Source organism: Armigeres subalbatus, chromosome 3 (genome assembly GCF_024139115.2).
Source record: "Armigeres subalbatus isolate Guangzhou_Male chromosome 3, GZ_Asu_2, whole genome shotgun sequence".
Lineage (NCBI taxonomy): Eukaryota > Metazoa > Arthropoda > Insecta > Diptera > Culicidae > Armigeres > Armigeres subalbatus.
Genome location: NC_085141.1, coordinates 63,029,493 through 63,050,749, shown reverse-complemented (window position 1 = coordinate 63,050,749; position 21,257 = coordinate 63,029,493). Strand labels below are relative to the sequence as shown.

General features: G+C 40.6%; 1 protein-coding gene across 3 annotated transcripts in view; it reads left to right on the top strand.

Annotated features, from left to right (window-relative positions):
* Window positions 1–949: 949 nt before the first annotated feature.
* Window positions 950–21,257, top strand: part of LOC134219249 (microtubule-associated protein Jupiter) — a 153,530-nt gene continuing 133,222 nt past the window's right edge. For 2 of the 3 annotated variants that reach the window (XM_062697958.1, XM_062697957.1), the window contains exons 1-2: window positions 950–1,103; window positions 9,899–10,173. In XM_062697958.1, the coding sequence (XP_062553942.1) occupies window positions 10,112–10,173 (62 nt within the window). In that variant the 5' untranslated portion in view covers window positions 950–1,103; window positions 9,899–10,111. The remainder of the gene's footprint in view (window positions 1,104–9,898; window positions 10,174–21,257) is intronic. The other variant, XM_062697959.1, reaches the window with a different exon arrangement.

The following is a 21,257-nucleotide window of genomic DNA, read 5'->3' as shown; positions in this document are numbered from 1 at the left end:
AGATATTTTTTTTTCACCTGTCATAAGACGAGTTTAATATTATTCCATTTTATTTGTGCCACGTTGTAATCTTTACTTCACTTTACTTACTCTTCGAGTGAAGTATCAGAAACTGAAGACGGCTTTACAGTTGAGATTGAAATACGTATCTGTAGAGATTACAACGTGGTGGAATTAAATGGAATAGTACTTAACTCGTCGTATGACAGGTGAAGACATTCCACTAACAAACCCCAATGATTTTCTTGTTTTTTCTTGTTTTGCGGTTTTATTAGTGGTAAACACTAAATATTCATTATTTTATCTCAATCAAATGCAATGCACTGTTAAAATATTATTGAACGCAAAACAACTCATGTAAATACATCCTGCTTGTACACTGCTTGTACATTTTTCCAAATTTGTTATTGCTGTCTTCTACGAACCACGTGAAGCATTTATTCAACCGAAATTCCTCTGCATGTTCCTAAACAGAGCACCTAAAACATCAAAAACTGAGTTCCTGCTCTGGAAGTAACTCTTCTCAAGCGTTCGGTTTATTTTCATTCTCCCACGTGCTCACCGCCTCCATCAGCTCACAACACGCAGTCGAATCTTAGCAGTTTTCCGCTCCCAACATAAACCCCCAACATGATGGGGCGACGGTCGGCGTGCGATCATTCTCTGTTGTATTTTCCCATCGCATGCAAGTCTCTTATCTCATTTGAGAGCGAGAGAGACAATTTTCCTAATTGTGTGCTCAACTCTCGTTCCACATGCATAGATTATGATTTACCACCCCCTTTTCCCACACCAAACGTTTTGAGAGCGAATCGGACAGTCTCTCTCTCGTTTGCATGCGATGGAGCGCACATTTTCCATCGTGCGAGCGCGGGGAGCATCGCAACATTGCTGCTGATGATGTGCTCCTCCGGCGGGTGTCTAACCTCGGTGGGTTGCTGCTGCTTCTGCTGCTTTTCGGGCTCCCCCGTATAAAATGCCCCCGGCACCTAAGTCATGGTTTAGTTCGTTTTCCAGCTTCATACCGTGTAGTTTGGTGGTACGAGAAAATTGTTTGTGGTCCGGGTGTATCGATTCAGCTGGGGTGGTCGCTCTATTTTGTGGTAGGATTGTTGTTCTTTTTCCCGAAAGTAGAAAATCCACGTTTCGTGTGAATGCGAGCTTTCTTCTGTGTTGTTTTTGAGGAAAACGAAGAAAATTCGCGTGGACTGTTGGGGTGCGGGGTCCGGTAGCGAGTGACAGCTTCGCTGTTGCCGGTTTGGTTGTTGGTCCCGTTTTGAGGTGAAGAGTGCGAAAACAAGAAGATATCATATGAGCACAAATTCGCAACAGACAGGTCGACTCGGTCGACGGCGGTTCGCTTCGAGTACCGTTTTCCTCGCAACAGTGAAAGCAAGAAGACTGGTCGGCTAGATAAATTTCCCTGACTACTTACCGTTCTGCTGTCCCCGGTTCTATTGGTGTTGGGAACTCTGAAAACCCGGTCCCGAGACAGGTTCAGAAGATGTGTGTTCTGTCTGACGTTGGTGATTGGTTTCGGTGGATGCACTGTGAGGATTCCAGTGGAAAATGGTGTTCTGTGTGAAAATGTATTTTTAGGATGCTCAAGCAACATTTAAAACTATCTCCTGCGGTGCAGCGCAGCATGAGTTTGACAGGACTGTGGTGTCATGTGTGACGGCCAGTGAGGAAAAGTCAGAGATTTCGAGATCGAAGAACTAGAAGCTGTAAAATGATGGAAAACTGCATCCAAGTAGAGGCGAAGATGCAGCAGTGAAATGGATTTGGCTGGTGTGATTACGTGAATTAAGAACATGGAATGGACTGATGTGCAATGGTGGACTTTGCTGAGCGAGCTTGGTGCGATGAAATGTCGAATGAAGGAATTCGGAATGTATTCTAATGTGATGGAATTGAGCTACGGAGGAGGTGCCCTGCTGCGGAATACAATAGAAATGGCTGTTAAGTTGATTTATTTACTCGGTCACCCGTAACTACGAGGCCCAGTAGAATTATTTTCTTCTGTTTGCAGGTATTTTGAATGGATTCGATTTGTTCGCTGTGATCTAGCTCGTTTTCGTGGTGAAAAACACTGTCATTACTTTTTCCAGAATAGAAGTGATGTATAGTTTTTATAAAATCGCTGCTGAAAAAATACCACAAATAAGCCATAATTAAAAAAGTTCGACTTGCTAATCTATTATTTGCTTCTAAGTATGATTAGAATGGGCACATAAACTTACAGAAACATAAACCCTACATCTTGGATTCCAACTTAGTATTTGGACAAGAGTGAATTTTTGGTAAATCTCGTTTATGAGTGTTATCAAAATATGAAAGACCAATTTTATGTTTTTGCCTTTCTCGTACAACAAAGTTGAACCGAAAGGCTATATGATTACCCCAAAACATATTTTTTTATAGAAGGCCCGGAAACCCATCGACTCAGCTCGACGAACTGAGGTGATGTTTGTATGTGTGTATGTGTACAGAATTTGTATACTCACTTTATGGAATTACCCGATTTACTCGCAACAAATTGCATTCGACAGGGAATGTGGTTCCATTGTTTGCTATTGAAAATTGGCTCGATCGAAAATTGCATTTCGGAATTATTGAAAAATCATTGTTTTTTTCCCAATGGTCTCCGTTTGGAAAACAAAAAAATTCAGTCGAAAAAAAAAATCCGAACGCAGTGGCAATGCATATTAATTTATATAAAAACGTGAAAAATTGTGGAAAAATGCGATTTAGACTCCTAAAGTGTTTATTTTTTACCTTTCTTATATGATTTTTCAATACATTTTATAATGAACGAGAAAGGCATCATCGTCGCTAGGGGGATTAATCTGTTTTTTTTATACATGATTAACTCTTAAGCACCCGCGAGATCTTATATGCTCGTTTATACTGTCTATCACTGAGGATCTTTTTCAATAGTGTTGCATGAAATACAATATCACGCGTTCTCAAGTGTTTATAGAATCGATTTGGTAAAAAGTTATTTATTGTTTCTTTTTGCTCTGCATCCTGATCTACTGAGCTTTTTTTTTCCTCATGGAAATACTGGATGCAGACCTTATTCAATATTGACAATGTCCGATGTCGAGAACAAAACTAGTCTCATTTTGATAATAAACTATAGGAGACTGTAGATCAATTGTGCTGTAATAATGCAAAAATGGCTGGAGGGTCCACTATTGGGCAGTTTACCCTACTATGAAATTCTCAGTAGAAAATCTATCTATTGAATTGTCGAACTTTCCGTAAAAACTCATAAGAATTCCCTGTGAAAATTGGTAAAAAATTTTATTCTGATTCCCAATGTATTTGTAGTGGAAGTTCTATCGACATTGCCGTGAAAATTTCATTGAATTCGCCAATGGTTTTCTCGTGAAAAGAAAAATCTGTTGACGACATAAGAGTGATTATTGATGTCATTCGAAGAAGATTGAAAAAAGAATTCAGTTTTTCGAAAAATACACGATTTTTTAGGGACAGATGGACGGAACTATGACTTTATGACGGAATTATGACGGTTTCATAGACTATTATCAAAGATTTCTGATTAAACTACAGTAATTTGTAACCGAGGAGTAATAGATGTATACACTCCCAAACACACATACGTGTGTTACTTTGATCGGTTATGACGACAAATATTATGAGATGGCTACTTCAACTGTTACCAATTTGCTACAGTACAAGAGATGGATAAGAGGTATCCAATACTTAATGCACGTGTGAACAAATTCCAACGAACGAAACATTCCTAATTCCTAAAATCATAATTAAAGAACGAAACTTTTGTCTAAAATCCAAAAATATCGTCGTGTAAATTTCAAGGAATTTTTTAATAAATTTTCCACAGAAAAGAAATAGCCGGTAAATTCCAATGACTTTCTCCGTTTATTGTTTACAAATTTGCGGAATTCGCAACAAATTTTCCCATTGATTTTCTCGTCGAAATTTTAATACTTTTCCAGGAAAATTCCAATAAATTTTCCGGTAAAAAATCCTCTGATTTTCTCGTTTAAAATTCTAATAATTGGGTCTTAAAGCACTACCTCGTTTATGGTTGCAAACGATAGTGCATCGGTCAAGAATATTTGAACCGATGTTATAAAAATTCTGGTAAAAGTCTAAATCAGTAAAAATAATATTTTTGTGACATTTTAAGCCAAATTTTGGGTTGTGCAATATTTCAGAACGAATGTGAACCATCAGCCCAAAATGTCAGGCCCAAATATTAACTGTTTAAGGTTAAGTCAGGTGCCCTGCGGTGTTTTGCTAGTGTGTTTGAATCATTAACTTGATTAACTTCATCGTTCCCAAAAAGAAAATTGAATATCAATTCTTCATTGGGTCCTAACAATTATCCGACGGAATTTCCATTTAATTTCTCTTTCTAAGGAATTTCCACGGGATATTCGAAATAATTTCCACGGGATATCCGAAGGAATTTCCACGGGAAATCCGAATGAATATCCACGGGAAATCCGAGGGAATTTCCACAAAAAATCCGAAGGAATCAAAGGAATTTCCACGGGAAATTTGAAGGAATTTCCACGGGAAATTCGAAGAAACTTCCACGGAAAATTCGAAGGAATTTCCACGAGAAATTCGAATTTCCCGTGGAAATTCCTTCGAATTTCCCGTGGAAATTCCTTCGAATTTCCCGTGGAAATTCCTTCGAATTTCCCGTGGAAATTCCTTCGAATTTCCCGTGGAAATTCCTTCGAATTTCCCGTGGAAAATCCTTCGAATTTCCCGTAGAAATTCCTTCGAATTTCCCGTCGAAAATCCTTCGATTTTCCTGTGTAAATTCCTTCGAGTTTCTCGTGGAAATTCCTTCGAGTTTCCAGTGGAAATTCCTTCGAATTTCTTGTGGAAATTTCTTCGAATTTCCTGTGGAAATTCCTTCAAGTTTCCTGTGATAATTCTTTCGAATTTCTCGTGAAAATTCCTTCGAATTTCCGTGGAAATTCCTTTGAATTTCCGTGGAAATTCCTTCGAATTTTTCTGTGGAAATTCCTTCGAATTTCCTGTGGAAATTCCTTCGAATTTCCTGTGGAAATTCCTTCGAATTTCCCGTAGAAATTCCTTCGAATTTCCGTGAAATTCCTTCGAATTTCCGTGGAAATTCCTTCGAATTTCCGTGGAAATTCCTTCGAATTTCCGTGAAATTCCTTCGAATTTCCGTGGAAATTCCTTCGAATTTCCGTGGAAATTCTTCGAATTTCCGTGGAAATTCCTTCAAATCTGCCGTGGAAATTCCTTCGAATTTCCTGTGGAAATTCCTTCGAATTTCCTGTGGAAATTCCTTCGAATTTCCTGTGGAAATTCCTTCGAATTTCCTGTGGAAATTCCTTCGAATTTCCCGTGGAAATTCCTTCGAATTTCCTGTGGAAATTCTTCGAATTTCCTGTGGAAATTCCTTCGAATTTCCCGTGGGAACTCCTTCGAATTTCCCGAGGGACTTCCTTCGAATTTCCCGTGTAAATTCCTTCGAATTTCCCGTGGAAATTCCTTCGAATTTCCGTGGAAATTCCTTCGAATTTCCGTGGAAATTCTTCGAATTTCCCGTGAAATTCTTCGAATTTCCGTGGAAATTCCTTCGAATTTCCGTGGAAATTCTTCGAATTTCCCGTGGAAATTCCTTCGAATTTCCAGTGAAAGTTCCTTCGAATTTCCGGTGGAAATTCCTTCGAATTTTCGTGGAAATTCCTTCGAATTTCCCGTGGAAACTCATTCGAATTTCCGTAGAATTTCTTCGAATTTCCCGTGGAAATTCCTTCGAATTTCCCGTGGAAATTCCTTCGAATTTCCCGTGGAAATTCCTTCGAATTTCCCGTGGAAATTCCTTCGAATTTCCCGTGGAAATTCCTTCGAATTTCCCGTGGAAATTCCTTCGAATTTCCCGTGGAAATTCCTTCGAATTTCCCGTGGAAATTCCTTCGAATTTCCCGTGGAAATTCCTCCGAATTTCCCGTGGAAATTCCTCCGAATTTCCCGTGGAAATTCCTCCGAATTTCCCGTGGAAATTCCTCCGAATTTCCCGTGGAAATTCCTCCGAATTTCCCGTGGAAATTCCTCCGAATTTCCCGTGGAAATTCCTCCGAATTTCCCGTGGAAATTCCTCCGAATTTCCTGTGGAAATTCCTCCGAATTTCCTGTGGAAATTCCTCCGAATTTCCTGTGGAAATTCCTCCGAATTTCCCGTGGAAATTCCTCCGAATTTCCCGTGGAAATTCCTCCGAATTTCCTGTGGAAATTCCTCCGAATTTCCCGTGGAAATTCCTTCGAATTTCCCGTGGAAATTCCTTCGAATTTCCCGTGGAAATTCCTACGAATTTCCCGTGGAAATTCCTACGAATTTCCCGTGGAAATTCCCACGAATTTCCCGTGGAAATTCCCACGAATTTCCCGTGGAAATTCCCACGAATTTCCCGTGGAAATTCCCAAGAATTTCCCGTGGAAATTCCCAAGAATTTCCCGTGGAAATTCCTGCAATTTCCGTGAAATTCCTGCGAATTTCCGTGGAATTCCTGCAGATTTCCCGTGGAAATTCCTGCGAATTTCCTGTGAAATTCTCCGTGGAATTCTGCGAATTTCCCGTGGAAATTCCTGCAATTTCCGTGAAATTCCTGAGAATCTCCCCTGGAAATTTCTGAGAATTTCCCGTGTAAATTCCTGAGAATTTCCTGTGGAAATTCCTGCAATTTCCCGTGGAAATTCACGAATTTCCCGTGGAATTCTGCAATTTCCCTTGGAAATTCCTGCGAATTTCCTTTGGAAATTCCTGCGAATTTCCCGTGGAAATTCCTTCGAATTTCCCGTGGAAATTCCTTCGAATTTCCCGTAGAAATTCCTTCGAATTTCCCGTGGAAATTCCTTCGAATTTCCCGTGGAAATTCCTTCGAATTTCCCGTGGAAATTCCTTCGAATTTCCCGTGGAAATTCCTTCGAATTTCCCCTCGAATTTCCTTCGAATTTCCCGTGGAAATTCCTCCGAATTTCCCGTGGAAATTCCTCCGAATTTCCCGTGGAAATTCCTCCGAATTTCCCGTGGAAATTCCTCCGAATTTCCCGTGGAAATTCCTCCGAATTTCCCGTGGAAATTCCTCCGAATTTCCCGTGGAAATTCCTCCGAATTTCCCGTGGAAATTCCTCCGAATTTCCCGTGGAAATTCCTCCGAATTTCCTGTGGAAATTCCTCCGAATTTCCCGTGGAAATTCCTCCGAATTTCCCGTGGAAATTCCTCCGAATTTCCCGTGGAAATTCCTCCGATATGGTTTGGATAATGGTTTTCTAGAGAGTTATGAAACTACTTTCAGTTTGAACAAAATTGGACTAAGAAAAACACCAACTTCATATTGAATCTACAGAATGATTCCACAGTATGATGCCATACACGCATGACAGAAAGTTGCACATTTTGTCATCTGCAATGTGATAAGAAGTGCAAAAATTTCAGGGCCATCTACCGTCGTGCGGTGTATCATTGTTTCTCATACCGAACATAAATATTATGATCAGTGAAAGGTCTCCAGTTAGACTTGTCAGCAATGGCTTGGGATTTTATTCTGGAAACATCGATCGCGACCATAGTGCTCGCTTCCTGAGCATAGCGCTTAGCAAGACAGAAGTTATGGTATTTTTTTATGTTTTTCAATTATTTCAATCGGTATGAATTATAATCTCAATGTCAACCTTATTTTGGCCCAATATTACTCCCCTCAGCGGTTAATAAAAGTCATCTGTTTTTGATATTCTTTCGCTAATGATTAATTATCATATATTAATTAGCGCCTTTACTTTTTTATTGTATTGTTAAGTCATGGCTCTTAAAGTCGTACACAATTCTGGAATAGCCTTAACACTCCAGCACGCACGTAGTTTTATTTTGTATAACACTGGTGAGAAAATATTGCTTGCGTTGAACAGCACGCTATGAGCTAATCAAGACCGCGCGCATGCTGAAAATTTTGGCTGTTAGGCCCTTTTCAAATGTTGGTCTAGATATGTGTAAAAGATCTTAGGTTTCGGAAAGAATCTTTCGACTGAGGAAACTTGCAGTAAAGTGTCTTTCGGCGTTACAGTCTCGAAGAAATTAAAATCTTTTTGTTTCAAATTTCAATATCCAATTGAAACTAAAAAGTTCTTAATTGCTTCGAGACTGCAACACCGAAAGACACTTTACTGATCTTAGGTTTCTTTACCAGGTACCAGGTTGGTTGGTTTTGGTACTCCAGGTTTTGTGGAGGTCGTCCATTGCCCTTGGTTCACGCTCAAAATCTAGCGTACAGCTATGGAAATTTATTCATAACGAGTTCGATGATATAGTGCAATGAACAGTTAGTCACAAAACTAAAACAATAAACGGTGAAATTACTCCGCGCATTTTCAATTCAATTCGCCCGATTTTGGAACAATGTCAGACCATATTTTCAGTCCGGTTCATACTACAGTACTGTTTTTGATTTTTCTGAATATAGTTGGAAGCATGAAAAATATGGGCTCAAACATAATAAAATAGAAGAATCGATTGAGCCCCTATTTTTATCAAAATTCTTCAGATGTGTTGATCAACTCAATGAATGTATTAGTTATTGGTGGACTCATATCGCATTCTAAATCGTGTGTTTATAGAGCAATGTTTGGACATAATGAAAAGTTTCCGCCAGCTTATCAAAACAAATAGATACAATCTGTATTTGATTGAGAACCTGTCAAATAGAATTTCCCAAGGAATATTAGTAGTGCTGCCATCCATGATAAATTAATCTTCCTGCAAGCTTCGCTTTCATCTTGGTGCTGTACTTCACGCATGGCTTCAACCCCTCTTTCTAATGAATGGGCATTGAGCATCATCGACGAGGAGCTCTACAAATCTACTTCCAGTGGCTGGGCAAGCTTTTAACTCATGCACCAGATATCAAACTCCCATTTACGGTGTTGATGCTGCTGTTGCTTCTCTGCACTATCACCACAACTATGTCGGAATTCCTTAACCCACATCAACACGAACTCAGTTGCTCTTGTGTCGGAAAGCGTCTGGCTCCCATCATCCCCACACTACTTTTATCTCCCACAACCAGCTGATTAGCAGCATCCCTACAGTTATCACTACGCTGCCATAACGATGAGAGAATTCTGCTCCAGCTCTCATCTCGTGATGAAACAAAAATCCACGTGATGTGCTGCACGAACGACAATTCTCCCGCACAGAGTTCCGCATTTCGCGAAAATTTTCCCACGCGGGTCGTTGAATGGCGGTGGGCGGTACTGGTGGGTGATTGCACTGTGCGTACATACCTCAGCACATATACCCTCGTGTATTAATCGCACAGTCAGTGTCTGGGGCTGACGAGCTTCTCCCACATTGCGGCACTGCATTGGATTTTCTCTCGTAACGTTGTATTACGTAGTTTTACATTGGAATTGGAGCATATATTGTTCGTTTTGTTGGCAGCCGAGAGGATGCTGGGAACGAAAGTTTGGATCGCTCTAGAGAACACGGTTCCGAGAGTCGACTGTTCTCATAGAGATGGGGTTTGTTTTTGTTGTAAATTTGCTTTGTGGTTAAATTTTGTTGGAGTCCGTCCGTTGGAAATCGTTCGATTAATTCCTGGCAACACTGCTGGCATCATCTGTTTTCGGGCTCGATTCATTCATGGGTGAAAAGTTAGCAAACTCATTTTGCCTTCAAAGTGAATACAGACTTTCACCACCAATAAACTCGTTCAAGGATTTGCCTAATCAAGGATTCCAATCACCATCATCGCCATCGCCTCGGAGCGAACCAATTTGGGATCGAGTCTCTGATTTTTCCTCATCGTCGCCGTCGTCGAGGACCGCGCTCGACGCCGTTGTCATCGAATTTTCCATTTTCAGATCAGAATTTCCCGAGTGTGGTGGAACAGTGAGAAAAATCAATAGCCAAAGAAACAAAAGTGCAAAATCATATTAGAAGAAAGCAGTGCCGAACGCCAACAAGTGTAGCATTTATAACAATTTGAGTTATCCAATTTTTTTTCTGACCGGATCCGATATCTCGGTCTCGGTTTACCCACAACCTAAAGCGCATCAATCTCACAAAGGAAAAAAATGGCCACATACGCCGCATTCAAGCACGTTGAGCTGTTCAATGTTGGAAACGCCAAAAAGAGGTAAGTGTTTTCGGTTTTGTGTCGGTCCGTCGTCAACCTGCCATCAATTGTGGGTTTTTTTATCTTATGTTTGCATATGTAGCATACGTGGGAACGTGAGCCATCCGATGAAAAGAGCTTGTGATGACGGCAGTGATCAGAGCTTTTTTTGTAGCTGAAGCTAGGTGATTAGACTGGACCAAAATCAAAAAAATCATATTGGAATAGTTCTTTTTTTGTTATGTATTATCAAGGAAGCACAATTTGATCAGACATTGATTTGTATATTAAATATTGTTGAGTGGCATACATTTCTAGTTTTAGAGGAAATTTGTTTATTTCGTCCAGATAACCATACGTGAATCAGTCTGATATGTGTGTTATGCTTTGCATGCAGGTGCTGACCTTGAGCTCTTTGGCTGCATGGAACGTGCCCTGGATATGATGGTGGTGATGATGCACATATGACCTCCCTCTTGGGAGATGACAGCAGCCGTGCCAAGCCGGGCAATGAGTGAAACGGTTGTCGATTACTCTACCTTGGCTCGTTGTCAACGTGTTAGAAATTATAAATCAATTATATCGATTAGGTCGCAATCTGGCGCACGTCCACGATGGTGTTACGTCTGCACTGCAGCTCTCTATGTATTCACAAGAATCCGACGACGATTGTGTGGTTCGGGTATATTTGGGAAAACATTATTGGATGGCTTTTCCATATATCTACTGCACGAGGTTTTATCGCCCATAATCAGCATATTTATTTGCTTGGTGCTTGGAGACCCTCGGCAGATGGGTGGGATTCATATACTACTTTGGAGCATCTTTTGTCGTTTGGTCGATGGAGGATTCTAAGGAAGTGGATCCAAATGGTCATAAAACAGACATTGATGAGCTTGGGTGTTGTTTGGCGTCCTTGGGCTGGTTTACAAGATTTTGGCACTGGAACAACAAGCAGATGTACAGCCTTTATTGAAGTTGGAAGTTCTGATTTTCAATAAATAGTTTTTTGGAACTTTATTTGTTTGGCTCAATACGGATGGGTCTTAAATGAACCCAACATAATCTTCTTCTTCTTATTGGCATTACATCCCCACACTGGGACAGAGCCGCCTCGCAGCATAGTGTTCATTAAGCACTTCCACAGTTATTAACTGCGAGGTTTCTAAGCCAAGTTACCATTTTTGAATTCGTATATCATGAGGCTAACACGATGATACTTTTATGCCCTGGGAAGTCGAGACAATTTCCAATCCGAAAACTGCCTTGACCGGCACCGGGAATCGAACCCAGCCACCCTCAGCATGGTCTTGCTTTGTAGCCGCGCGTCTTACCGCACAGCTAAGGAGGGCCCTCGACATAATATCGAGGGCCCTCGACCCAACATAATATCAGCTGTTAAAAATAGGTTTTCGGAGTTTATTGCTATTGTTCCCACGGTGATGGAATCTTCATCTTCTGTATATATGAAAATGAGATAGTTTGTGTTCGTATCCGCATAACTTAACTAGTAATAAATATTGAGCAGTTATAGTTATGATAATATAGAGCATCCAAACTGTTTTTGAGTTTCGATATTGATGGTCCACATATTAAACCTGATAATTTACTATCCCTAGGTAAAATCTTCCAGTGTGTTAAGTACCGAATGATATCGATAAACCGCTTTGAAAACATAAAACTCGCTCATTCAAGCTAGAAGTACATATGGCCAACGTAAAAGATCTCCATCCTGGGCGGCTGCTTGCTGTAGCCTTGACCTGGGTCCATGTCAGATTCCTTGGTTCAACTGTCAAAACCACCGAAAATCTGTAAAATTATTTACCGAACAGTTCTACTGTTGAGATTTCGGTGAAATTCCACATAAATCGGCGATTTCTTTTTAGTGTGTTTATTTTTGACTTTCTCGTATAGGCGAAACTGGACTCAAATGTTTCCCATTTTTTGTTTCGGATATTTCTTGATGTAACATGAATAAATTCTTATGCTTTTAGATGAACATGAACAGGGAATCAATATTCGAGCAACGCCTAACAGTATACCCTTTGTCGTTAACAAAGTTTGTTACTGACAAACGCATCTCGCAACAAGCCTTTATCAGAACCCAAACACAATATGACAAGAATCATTTGCCTTGCATGCTCTGATATTTACGAGAATACGATGCTAATTTAGTAATTAGCATTTTCTCGCCGGAGACGAGCCAGCCTCGGGCTGAAAGTCTCCTTAATAAAGACACAAAAAAAAAAAAAAGTAATTAGCAAAATAACGGGATAAAAAGCGTTTTTTTATTTTTCGGATCTTTGTCATTGTTATATCCGACAAAAACAAAGCTTTGTCGTTGGCTCTCTTTTGTCGCTTGTTTCGCATGCGCATCCAAGAAAAAATGATTCCCTGGTTATGATAAACAATTTGATTAGCTATTCAAAAACATCATTGGGAGCATTTTTTATGAAAGATTTAAAAATATCAATTTCGAAAGATAGAAAATTTGGCATTTTCAAAACTTGTGGGAGACTTGATTCCCCTATATCCTTGATCCCTTTAATGAGCTAAAATTGTTGTGCGAAAATTCAATATTGTTGGTATTAGATAAGGCAAGTATATTTGTTCTCGTATAGAGTAACAGTGACAGATAGAATGTCTGCTTTATCAACAAAGTTGGCATGCTGATGATGATTTATCTGCAAACAATCCACATCCAATCCACAGAAGAAAGTCATATTACGACAACAATGGTGTGTCCAAGAGGATCTCTCTCTATTATTGATACAGTTATGGTACTAACACTGGTTGATTGAAATATAAATATTTCTGTTCGTTTTTTTTAATTAATCATGTCTCATCAATCAAGTGAGAATTGGCCGCCATGCCATAACCAGTGGTAAATATCGCTGAGTACCTATTTTGGGACGAAAAGTTTATAATGCATCGAGGTGGTCAGACTACGTGATTTCTTGAGTATTTTCAAAGCTTTATTTATACTTTTTTTTAAATAAAAATAATGTTAAAATCAATTTATTTGCACTTGAAAAAAACCATAAAATTTAAGGATGTTCATTCACACATTGTACTGGTTAATGAAATAAGGCCATTGGCATATTCAAATTACGATTGTATTGCTCGATTGACAAAATTGAAGAGTAATTAAATTTATTTAATCTTTTTAACCAGAAAAGATAATAACAGATAAATTAGTTACTTGTAACACAATAATATGTAATTGTAAACCGGGATCAAGTTTGTCTATGTTAAGTATTTTTCTTGGCTTACTAATCATATTCAATTGATGGTTTTATTCAATTGTACAATAATAAAACTATGTCCAGTAAAAATTTGATACATTTTGGTTGGAAATATTCATGGTTATTAAACTGTTCCCCTTGTAAGAGAAAACCCAGTCAACTCAAGATCGAATATGATGTCATATAAGACACTAAAGTGGAAGCGACAGTGCCGTAGCCACGGGGGTGGTTTTGGACATAACAACACCTCTTTAACACCCAAATGTATATAAAGTGCCTAATATCAAATGTTACTCAAATTTAACTATCTATAAGCGGTTCTCAACCTGGGGTACCTTCGCTAGCCCTAGTGGGTACCTCGAAAAAATGCGTAATGGCGGATGTATTACAATTCCAATAGAAAGTGATGAACTCTATAGTTATTAAAAAAATCACTTAAATAAAGATTAAAAAAAAACCAATAGAAACTAAGTTTTGATAGCCTCTTGAAAGGAGGCTTCCTTTCAAGAGGCTCGGAAGCCTCCTTTCAAAAGGCTCGGAAGCTTTCTTTCAAGAGGCTCGGAAGTCTCTCTTCAAGAGGCTCGGAAGTCTCTCTTCAAGAGGCTCGGAAGTCTCTCTTCAAGAGGCTCGGAAGCCTCCTTTCAAGAGGCTCGGAAACCTCCTTTCAAGAGGCTCAGAAGCCTCCTTTTAAGAGGCTCGGAAGCCTCCTTTCAAGAGGCTCGGAAGCCTCCTTTCAAGAGGCTCGGAAGCATCCTTTTAAGAGGTTCGGAAGCCTCCTTTCATGAGGCTCGGAAGCCTCCTTTCAAGAGGCTCGGAAGCCTCCTTTCAAGAGGTTCGGAAGCCTCCTTTCAAGAGGTTCGGAAGCCTCCTTTCAAGAGGCTCGGAAGGCTTCTTTCAAGAGGCTCGGAAGCCTCCTTTCAATAGGCTCGGAAGCTTCATTTCAAGAGGCTCGGAAGCCTCCTTTCAAGAAGCTCGGAAGCCTTCTTTCAAGAGGCTCGGAAGCCTCCTTTCAAGAGGCTCGGAAGCCTAATTTCAAGAGGCTCGGAAGCCTCCTTTCAAGATGCCTGGAAGCCTCCTTTCAAGAGGCTCAGAAGCCTTCTTTCAAGAGGCCTGGAAGCCTCCTTTCAAGAGGCTCAGCCTCCTTTCAAGAGGCCTCAAGCCTCCTTTCAAGAGGCTCAGGAAGCCTCCTTTCAAGAGGCCTGAAGCCTCCTTTCAAGAGGCCTGAAGCCTCCTTTCAAGAGGCCTCAAGCCTCCTTCAAGAGGCCTGGAAGCCTCCTTCTAGAGGCTCGAAGCCTCCTTTCAAGAGGCCTCAGAAGCCTCCTTTCAAGTGGCTCAAAAGTTCCTTTTTTCAAGTGGCTCAGAAGCCTCCTTTCAAGAGGCTCAGGCCTTTTTCAAGAGGCTCAGAAGCCTCCTTTCAAGAGGCCTCAGGCCTCCTTTCTAGAGGCTCAGTAGCCCCCTTCAAGAGGCCTCAAGCCTACTTTCAAGAGGCTCAAGCCTCCTTTCAAGAGGCCTCAGGCCTCCTTCAAGAGCCTCGAAGCCTCCTTCAAGAGGCCCGGAAGCCTCCTTTAAGAGGCTCAGGAAGCCTCCTTTAAGAGGCTCAAGCCTCCTTCAAGAGGCTCAAGCCTCCTTTCAAGAGGCCTCGGAAGACTCCTTTCAAGAGGCCTGAAGCCTCCTTTCAAGAGGCCTCGGAAGCCTCCTTTTAAGAGGCCTGAAGCCTCCTTAAGAGGCTAGGAAGCCTCCTTTCAAGAGGCCTGGAAGCCTCTTTCAAAGGTCTGGAAGCCTCCTTTCAAGAGGCTCCAGGCCTCCTTTCAAGAGGCCTCAGAGCCTCCTTTCAAGAGGCCTCAGAAGCCTCCTTTCAAGAGGCTCAGAAGCCTCCTTTCAAGAGGCCTCGGAAGCCTTCTTTCAAGAGGCTCAGAAGCCTCCTTCAAGAGGCTCGAAAGCCTCCTTTCAAGAGGCTCAAGCCTCCTTCAAGAGGCCTCAAGCCTCCTTCAAGAGGCCCGGAAGCCTCCTTGAAGAGGCTCAGAAGCCTCCTTTCAAGAGGCTCAGAAGCCTCCTTTCAAGAGGCCTCGAAGCCTCCTTCAAGAGGCTCGGAAGCCTCCTTTCAAGAGGCCTCAAGCCTCCTTCAAGAGGCCTGGAAGCCTCCTTCAAGAGGCCTGGAAGCCTCCTTTCAAGAGGCCTCGGAAGCCTCCTTTCAAGAGGCCTGGAAGCCTCCTTTCAAGAGGCTCGGAAGCCTCCTTTCAAGAGGCTCGGAAGCCTCCTTTCAAGAGGCTCGGAAGCCTCCTTTCAAGAGGCTCGGAAGCCTCCTTTCAAGAGGCTCGGAAGCCTCCTTTCAAGAGGCTCGAAAGCCTCATTTCAAGAGGCTCGGAAGCCTCCTTTCAAGAGGCTCGGAAGCCTCCTTTTAAGAGGCTCGGAAGCCTCCTTTCAAGAGGCTCGGAAGCCTTCTTCAAGAGGATGGGAAGCCTCCTTCCAAGAGAATGGGAAGCCTCCTTTCAAGAGACTTCTTCCGTAGCAGCTCGTAAGATTCTGACCATTTAGCTCTGTAGTCTCTTTTCAAGAGACTCGGATACCTCCTTTCAAGAGGTTCGGATGCCTTTTTCTAAGAGACTCGGAAGCCTTCTGCCAATAGACTTGGAAACCTTTTGCCAAGAAGATCGCAACCCTGCTACCAAAAGGACCGTCTGACAAATAAAGCAAACATCTTGTCTGACAAATGTCTGACAAATAAAGCAAACATCTTTTCCAGAATTTGCGATTGTGCCGATCGAACTGGCCTTCCAAGTTCCAACACTCGCCCTCTAGTATTACATTGGTCAGTTTGAAAGCAGTATTGTTCCACATTCGAATGGAAAATCTAACGCTACTGCTAACCAACTCACGTAGCAACTACGCACCACTGCACTCTGTTCGCATTTAAAGGAGACAAGCGAACGCATGGTACATTGTTCCTTGAGCATTATAAAACTGATAATAGCTGCAAGAAATAGAAGACGATTTAATGTAAAACATATGAATCTTAAGGGCTTCAGACATTCAGATGGACATGCTTTAAGGGGCCTTTCACAAATTACTTAACGCTGTAGGGGCAGGGAGGATTTCGATCTATACAAAAAATAATAAACCCTGAGCATGAGCATGAGCATGATTGACCGCCCACGGTTGCTACTCCGTTACTGCCAGGTCAGCTGTAATTACACAGAGAACCAACAGATGAAGTTTGGGACTAACATCATCTTCAATGTGTAAGAACTGGTGACCCAAAAATAAGCAATACCAGCGCCGGCCGTGTCCGAATGCAGGTCAATTAAGGAATGGGTAGGAAAATGTTGACATGATACTCGCTTTGATAGAAGCCGACGAGTCATCTGCACTTCCACGAGAAATCACTGGGATGTTGGATATATGGGGTAGGTATTGTGGCAGGGTTCGTTTTGGTAAACGGTATGCCGTGTATAGCGTGTAGTTTGATCAATTCAAAACATAATCGAACGAACACTAATTATTTTGATTACCGACCGCACTAAGCAGAACAAAATTGTCGGTGCCCAGCCGATCTCTCTGCTAACCGCACAAAGCAGAACAATATTTTCGATGACCGGCCGATCGTTCTGCTTACTGACGCGAACTGCATCTTCACTTTCTAATTAATTTATTCACCCGCACAAAGCAGAACAACATTTCGATGATCAGGCGATCGTTCTGCTAACCGCACAAAGCAGAACAAATTATGTCATGACCGGCCGATCGTTTTGCCTACTAAATAAATCGCGACTGTACGTGACCTCTGAATGCTGAACATTTGTCTTTCAAGCAACAAACAAACATGATCTACTTTTTTCACTCAATTCCGACAGAACATTTGATACTCCTAAATAAACGTCTCTGAGGCATGTTTCCAAGTACAGCATTGTGATTAATAAAATCTATTCACATATCGACCGTACAAGCAGACCAAAAGCTTCTGATTCTCGCAAACAATCTGCATATCATATAAAAACGCACTCTGATCTATTTTCTTACCAACCTAATAGGTACTAGCATTTCTACCAGTCTTCAAAGAATTAGCTATGTCTAAAATGCATTTTCTACTAACAAAATGGAAAGCGAGGAAGATATTTGACAAAAGAGATATATTTGAAATATGCTATGAGAAGGAAGATTTGAAGACAGTCAAATAGAAGGCAAGTAAAGGCCAGAATAAATATATATTGTGATCTAGTTGGGTGAAAGTCTCTCTGAAAGAACTTCCGTTGGTATTCAAACAGAACATTCTTGTCTTAGCACATGCACAGCCAGTACCGAAAAGCATCCTGGAAATGTCGGTTGTATCCCCGAGCATTTTCTTGTCTGCATTAATATTTGCAGCATATAATAAATATGACACAAGTATTAAAACGGCCAGGCCCACCGTGCAGGCTTGAATTTGGGAGAAAATCCAGAACTCCCCGGTAATCAGATTATTTAGCAATAAATAACATGATCAACGAGAAGTTCCGAATCTACGAAAGGAAGAATCGAGAACAGCCGCACCAACCGTTCCACATTCAGGGGGAAAGACGATTGACGAATCGTTGGGAGTGACCTGCTAAGAAGATTAATGCACACTCCATGGGTCCTCGACGTCTTGGGACGAGACACAGTTCAAACAAAAAAAAAACAACACCTAATAATTATACCATATTACTTACTTGTTTATGATATTTACTTACAATAAATAGCTTCGTGTCACAAATTATTTTCTCGATTATTTATTTTATTTTATTTATTTTAAACACATTTATACATTTAAAACAACAGGAGCAGTTTTCAGCTTTTCCACAGATTTCACATGGAATAAACGTTTTTCGATAACAAAGTCAGTGTTTAACTTATGGTTAGTAGTAGAATGGTAGGTTATGAAGTTGAATAGTAAATTACAGGTCCAGAAAATTAAACAGTATAATATAATTCTCGGATGACTACTCCATATGGAGTTTCATCTAAAGCTTGTAATAATCATGGTTATTATCACATAAATAAAGAAAGAACTGCAAATTTTCAATGCATTATTATCAAGTACATTTTGCAAAAAGAAGTTTTTCAATTTTCTCATAAAAAAATTGGTCGAATGCCAGATTGCACCGGATTTGTTCTTTATATTCGTAATCTGTTTCAATCGATGGTCTCCGAATTGAGTCTGACTCTTTTACTAACGACACTTTAGTTACAAATGTTATTTAAAATTATACTTTTTTAACAATTTTACACTTTTTACAACTTTTTTATTTCATGTCCCGCATGAACACACGATACTTGTATTTTGACCCATGTCTTATAACCAATAACAAAAATAAATAAATAAAAAGATTAGACGTAACTATGTGAATAGCACATAAAAAGCACATAAGAAGCACGTGAAAAGCACATAAAAATGTGAATTCCTTCAGATGTTGCATTGTGTAGGCATTTTAAATTTCATTTTCTGAACTTGTTGGCAACGCAGGATCTCAAAACAGATATTTTTCGTCTAACAACACATACTGCATTCGATTGAAGCAGTAGAAGTTGGTTGAAGAGATCATGTCAAGTTTAAATAACTAAATTACTTCCATATATGAGAACTAGGTACTTATCTTAAATTCCTGTGATGTTGTCCGTTAAACTGCACTTCCATTACTAAGCCGTATTCATGTAATGAAACGTCAGAAAGAATTTTTCAGATAGCCTCCGTTCACACTTCCTGATACTACCGGCACATTCTTTTTTCACTGCCACTTTTATGATATACATAAATCAGCGTTTAACCTCAATCCAATCCCGGTTCTTCAAATTATTATGACGATACAGGTCGAATTGAAATCAAATTTATTCTTCATTTTCATTACAAACTCTTTATTATGACGGAACTAATTTTTTCGCGAAAATAAAACACGTCAACCATCTATCGCGGCATACTTCGATCTCTATACAAAAAATAATAAACCTTCCACGCAAAAAGTGTTACATGAGGGAGGGAGGGGATTCAAAATTATTAAAATTTGCGTCACGTAATTTGTGAAAGAATCCTAATTAAATTAACCCAAATTTGTATTTTACCGTTCAATAATCTCAAATCAATCACGTGAGGGCAGCCTTCCACCAATTCAAGACAAATCTCACCCAGTCGGAGAAAATCGCCTTCTACTACTACTACGACTCCCCACGCTGACCTTGTATCTATTTCTCCCCGAAGCTCGTTTTGATTATACAGATTTGTACCTATTCCGTTGACCATTGTTCGTACATACTCTAACCGACGCGGCGCTGCCCAATAAAGCATGTAAATGGGAAAATTGTCGCCTTTGTCGCGCCGAGAAAGTAGTTTCCCAACAGCGCGGGAGGTGGGCTTCTATATGCTGGAAGCCGGGGGGTTGGTGCCACTATAATCTTCAACCATCAAAAGAACTCGGCACTGCCAGTCGATAGTAGTGGGGTCGTTGAAGGTAGAAATTATTTTCGGTTGAAGGTTTCGGGCCGAAACTACGCGCGTTTTGTTTGAAGGAAGGCAGGTTCGCTGCATCGATTAGATGAAAATTTCCCATTCAAATAAGAATTGACCGACCAGCCGGTGGTGCCTACTTTATGACACGATGGCAATCTTCAGGGGGTGGGTGGTGACCAATTAACCTTGAGCTAGAATTGTTCTACAGCAACGAATTTGGTCCACACGGAGGAAATCTAGACCAATTCAAGTTTGCCCTTTGGAAAGTCGCGTTTGACGTTTGTGACTACCATGCTGGAATCTACTATCAACGGTTTTTTTTTTCATTCGATTGATCCGACGCAGATATGGTATCGTGTCAACTGGAGTTATAAAGGATTGTTGGATACCGACTGCAAGTTGATTGGGGTCACTGCCTTCCTATCGACTGCTGTTGCTGAGCATAACTGGCTGAGATGACGGTCACTACTTAATAAAAGACTGTGGTTGTCGATTTTCACCTTTCTTCAAACATCAGATGTTTTGTTTTCCCTGTGTACCTTGATATGTGAAAACGTTCGAAATCGATTATTCCGGTTCGTGTTGGCTTTTCTGCGGACCCGAGGGTGTTTGATCACAACCCACGCGAATGATTATTGGACGCGGCACCAGATTATTGGGTGCCGCCTAGTTCGCTAGTCGGCACAAGTAGGCATGAACTGGCTGCAATCATCGATTTTCCTTGGGCTTAGGTAAAAATGAATAGAGATTGTGAGAGGTGCTAGCCGGGATATCCAATGCATACATGTCAGAAGCTGAGCTGAAGCGTGATGTGTTAATGAGCGACTATCTGGGACGGCTAGGGATTAGCTGTTGATGCTTTACGGTGATTGTATATGTTTTCAGATACCAAGCGAACTATCAGCTTGTTAAAAAAAACATTTCAATGCCATTAAATGCAAGCTTGTTGATGTGGAGCCTTAATCAAATGGACGCATTACACAACCCTGGAATAGCCGTTTCGATCTTTCAGTGTACTTACCTCCTCCATCAATAATAAGGAATGTGATATGGAGATATTGACGCATTTGCGTCAGATATGAGAAATCTATTGAAACACTAATTTCTCTTGCTGAAAATATTTTTTCTTGGGAGACCTGAAGAGAAGTCGTACGTATTGAGATGGAGAAACTTATACTATCAAACCACACGTAATGACGGTTTTAAGAACATAATATCATACTAACATAAAATAACTTGAGTATCTCTCTATAAAGCTGTTATGAAAACTATAGATAAAAATTCACTTTTTAACATTTTCTCAATGCAAATTCGAAACAGGAATCCATCATAAGATTTTTGTCACGAGTGATCAAAGTTGTTAATTTTTTTTGTAGCTTAAACAGTAGTGTGCAATAGGGAAG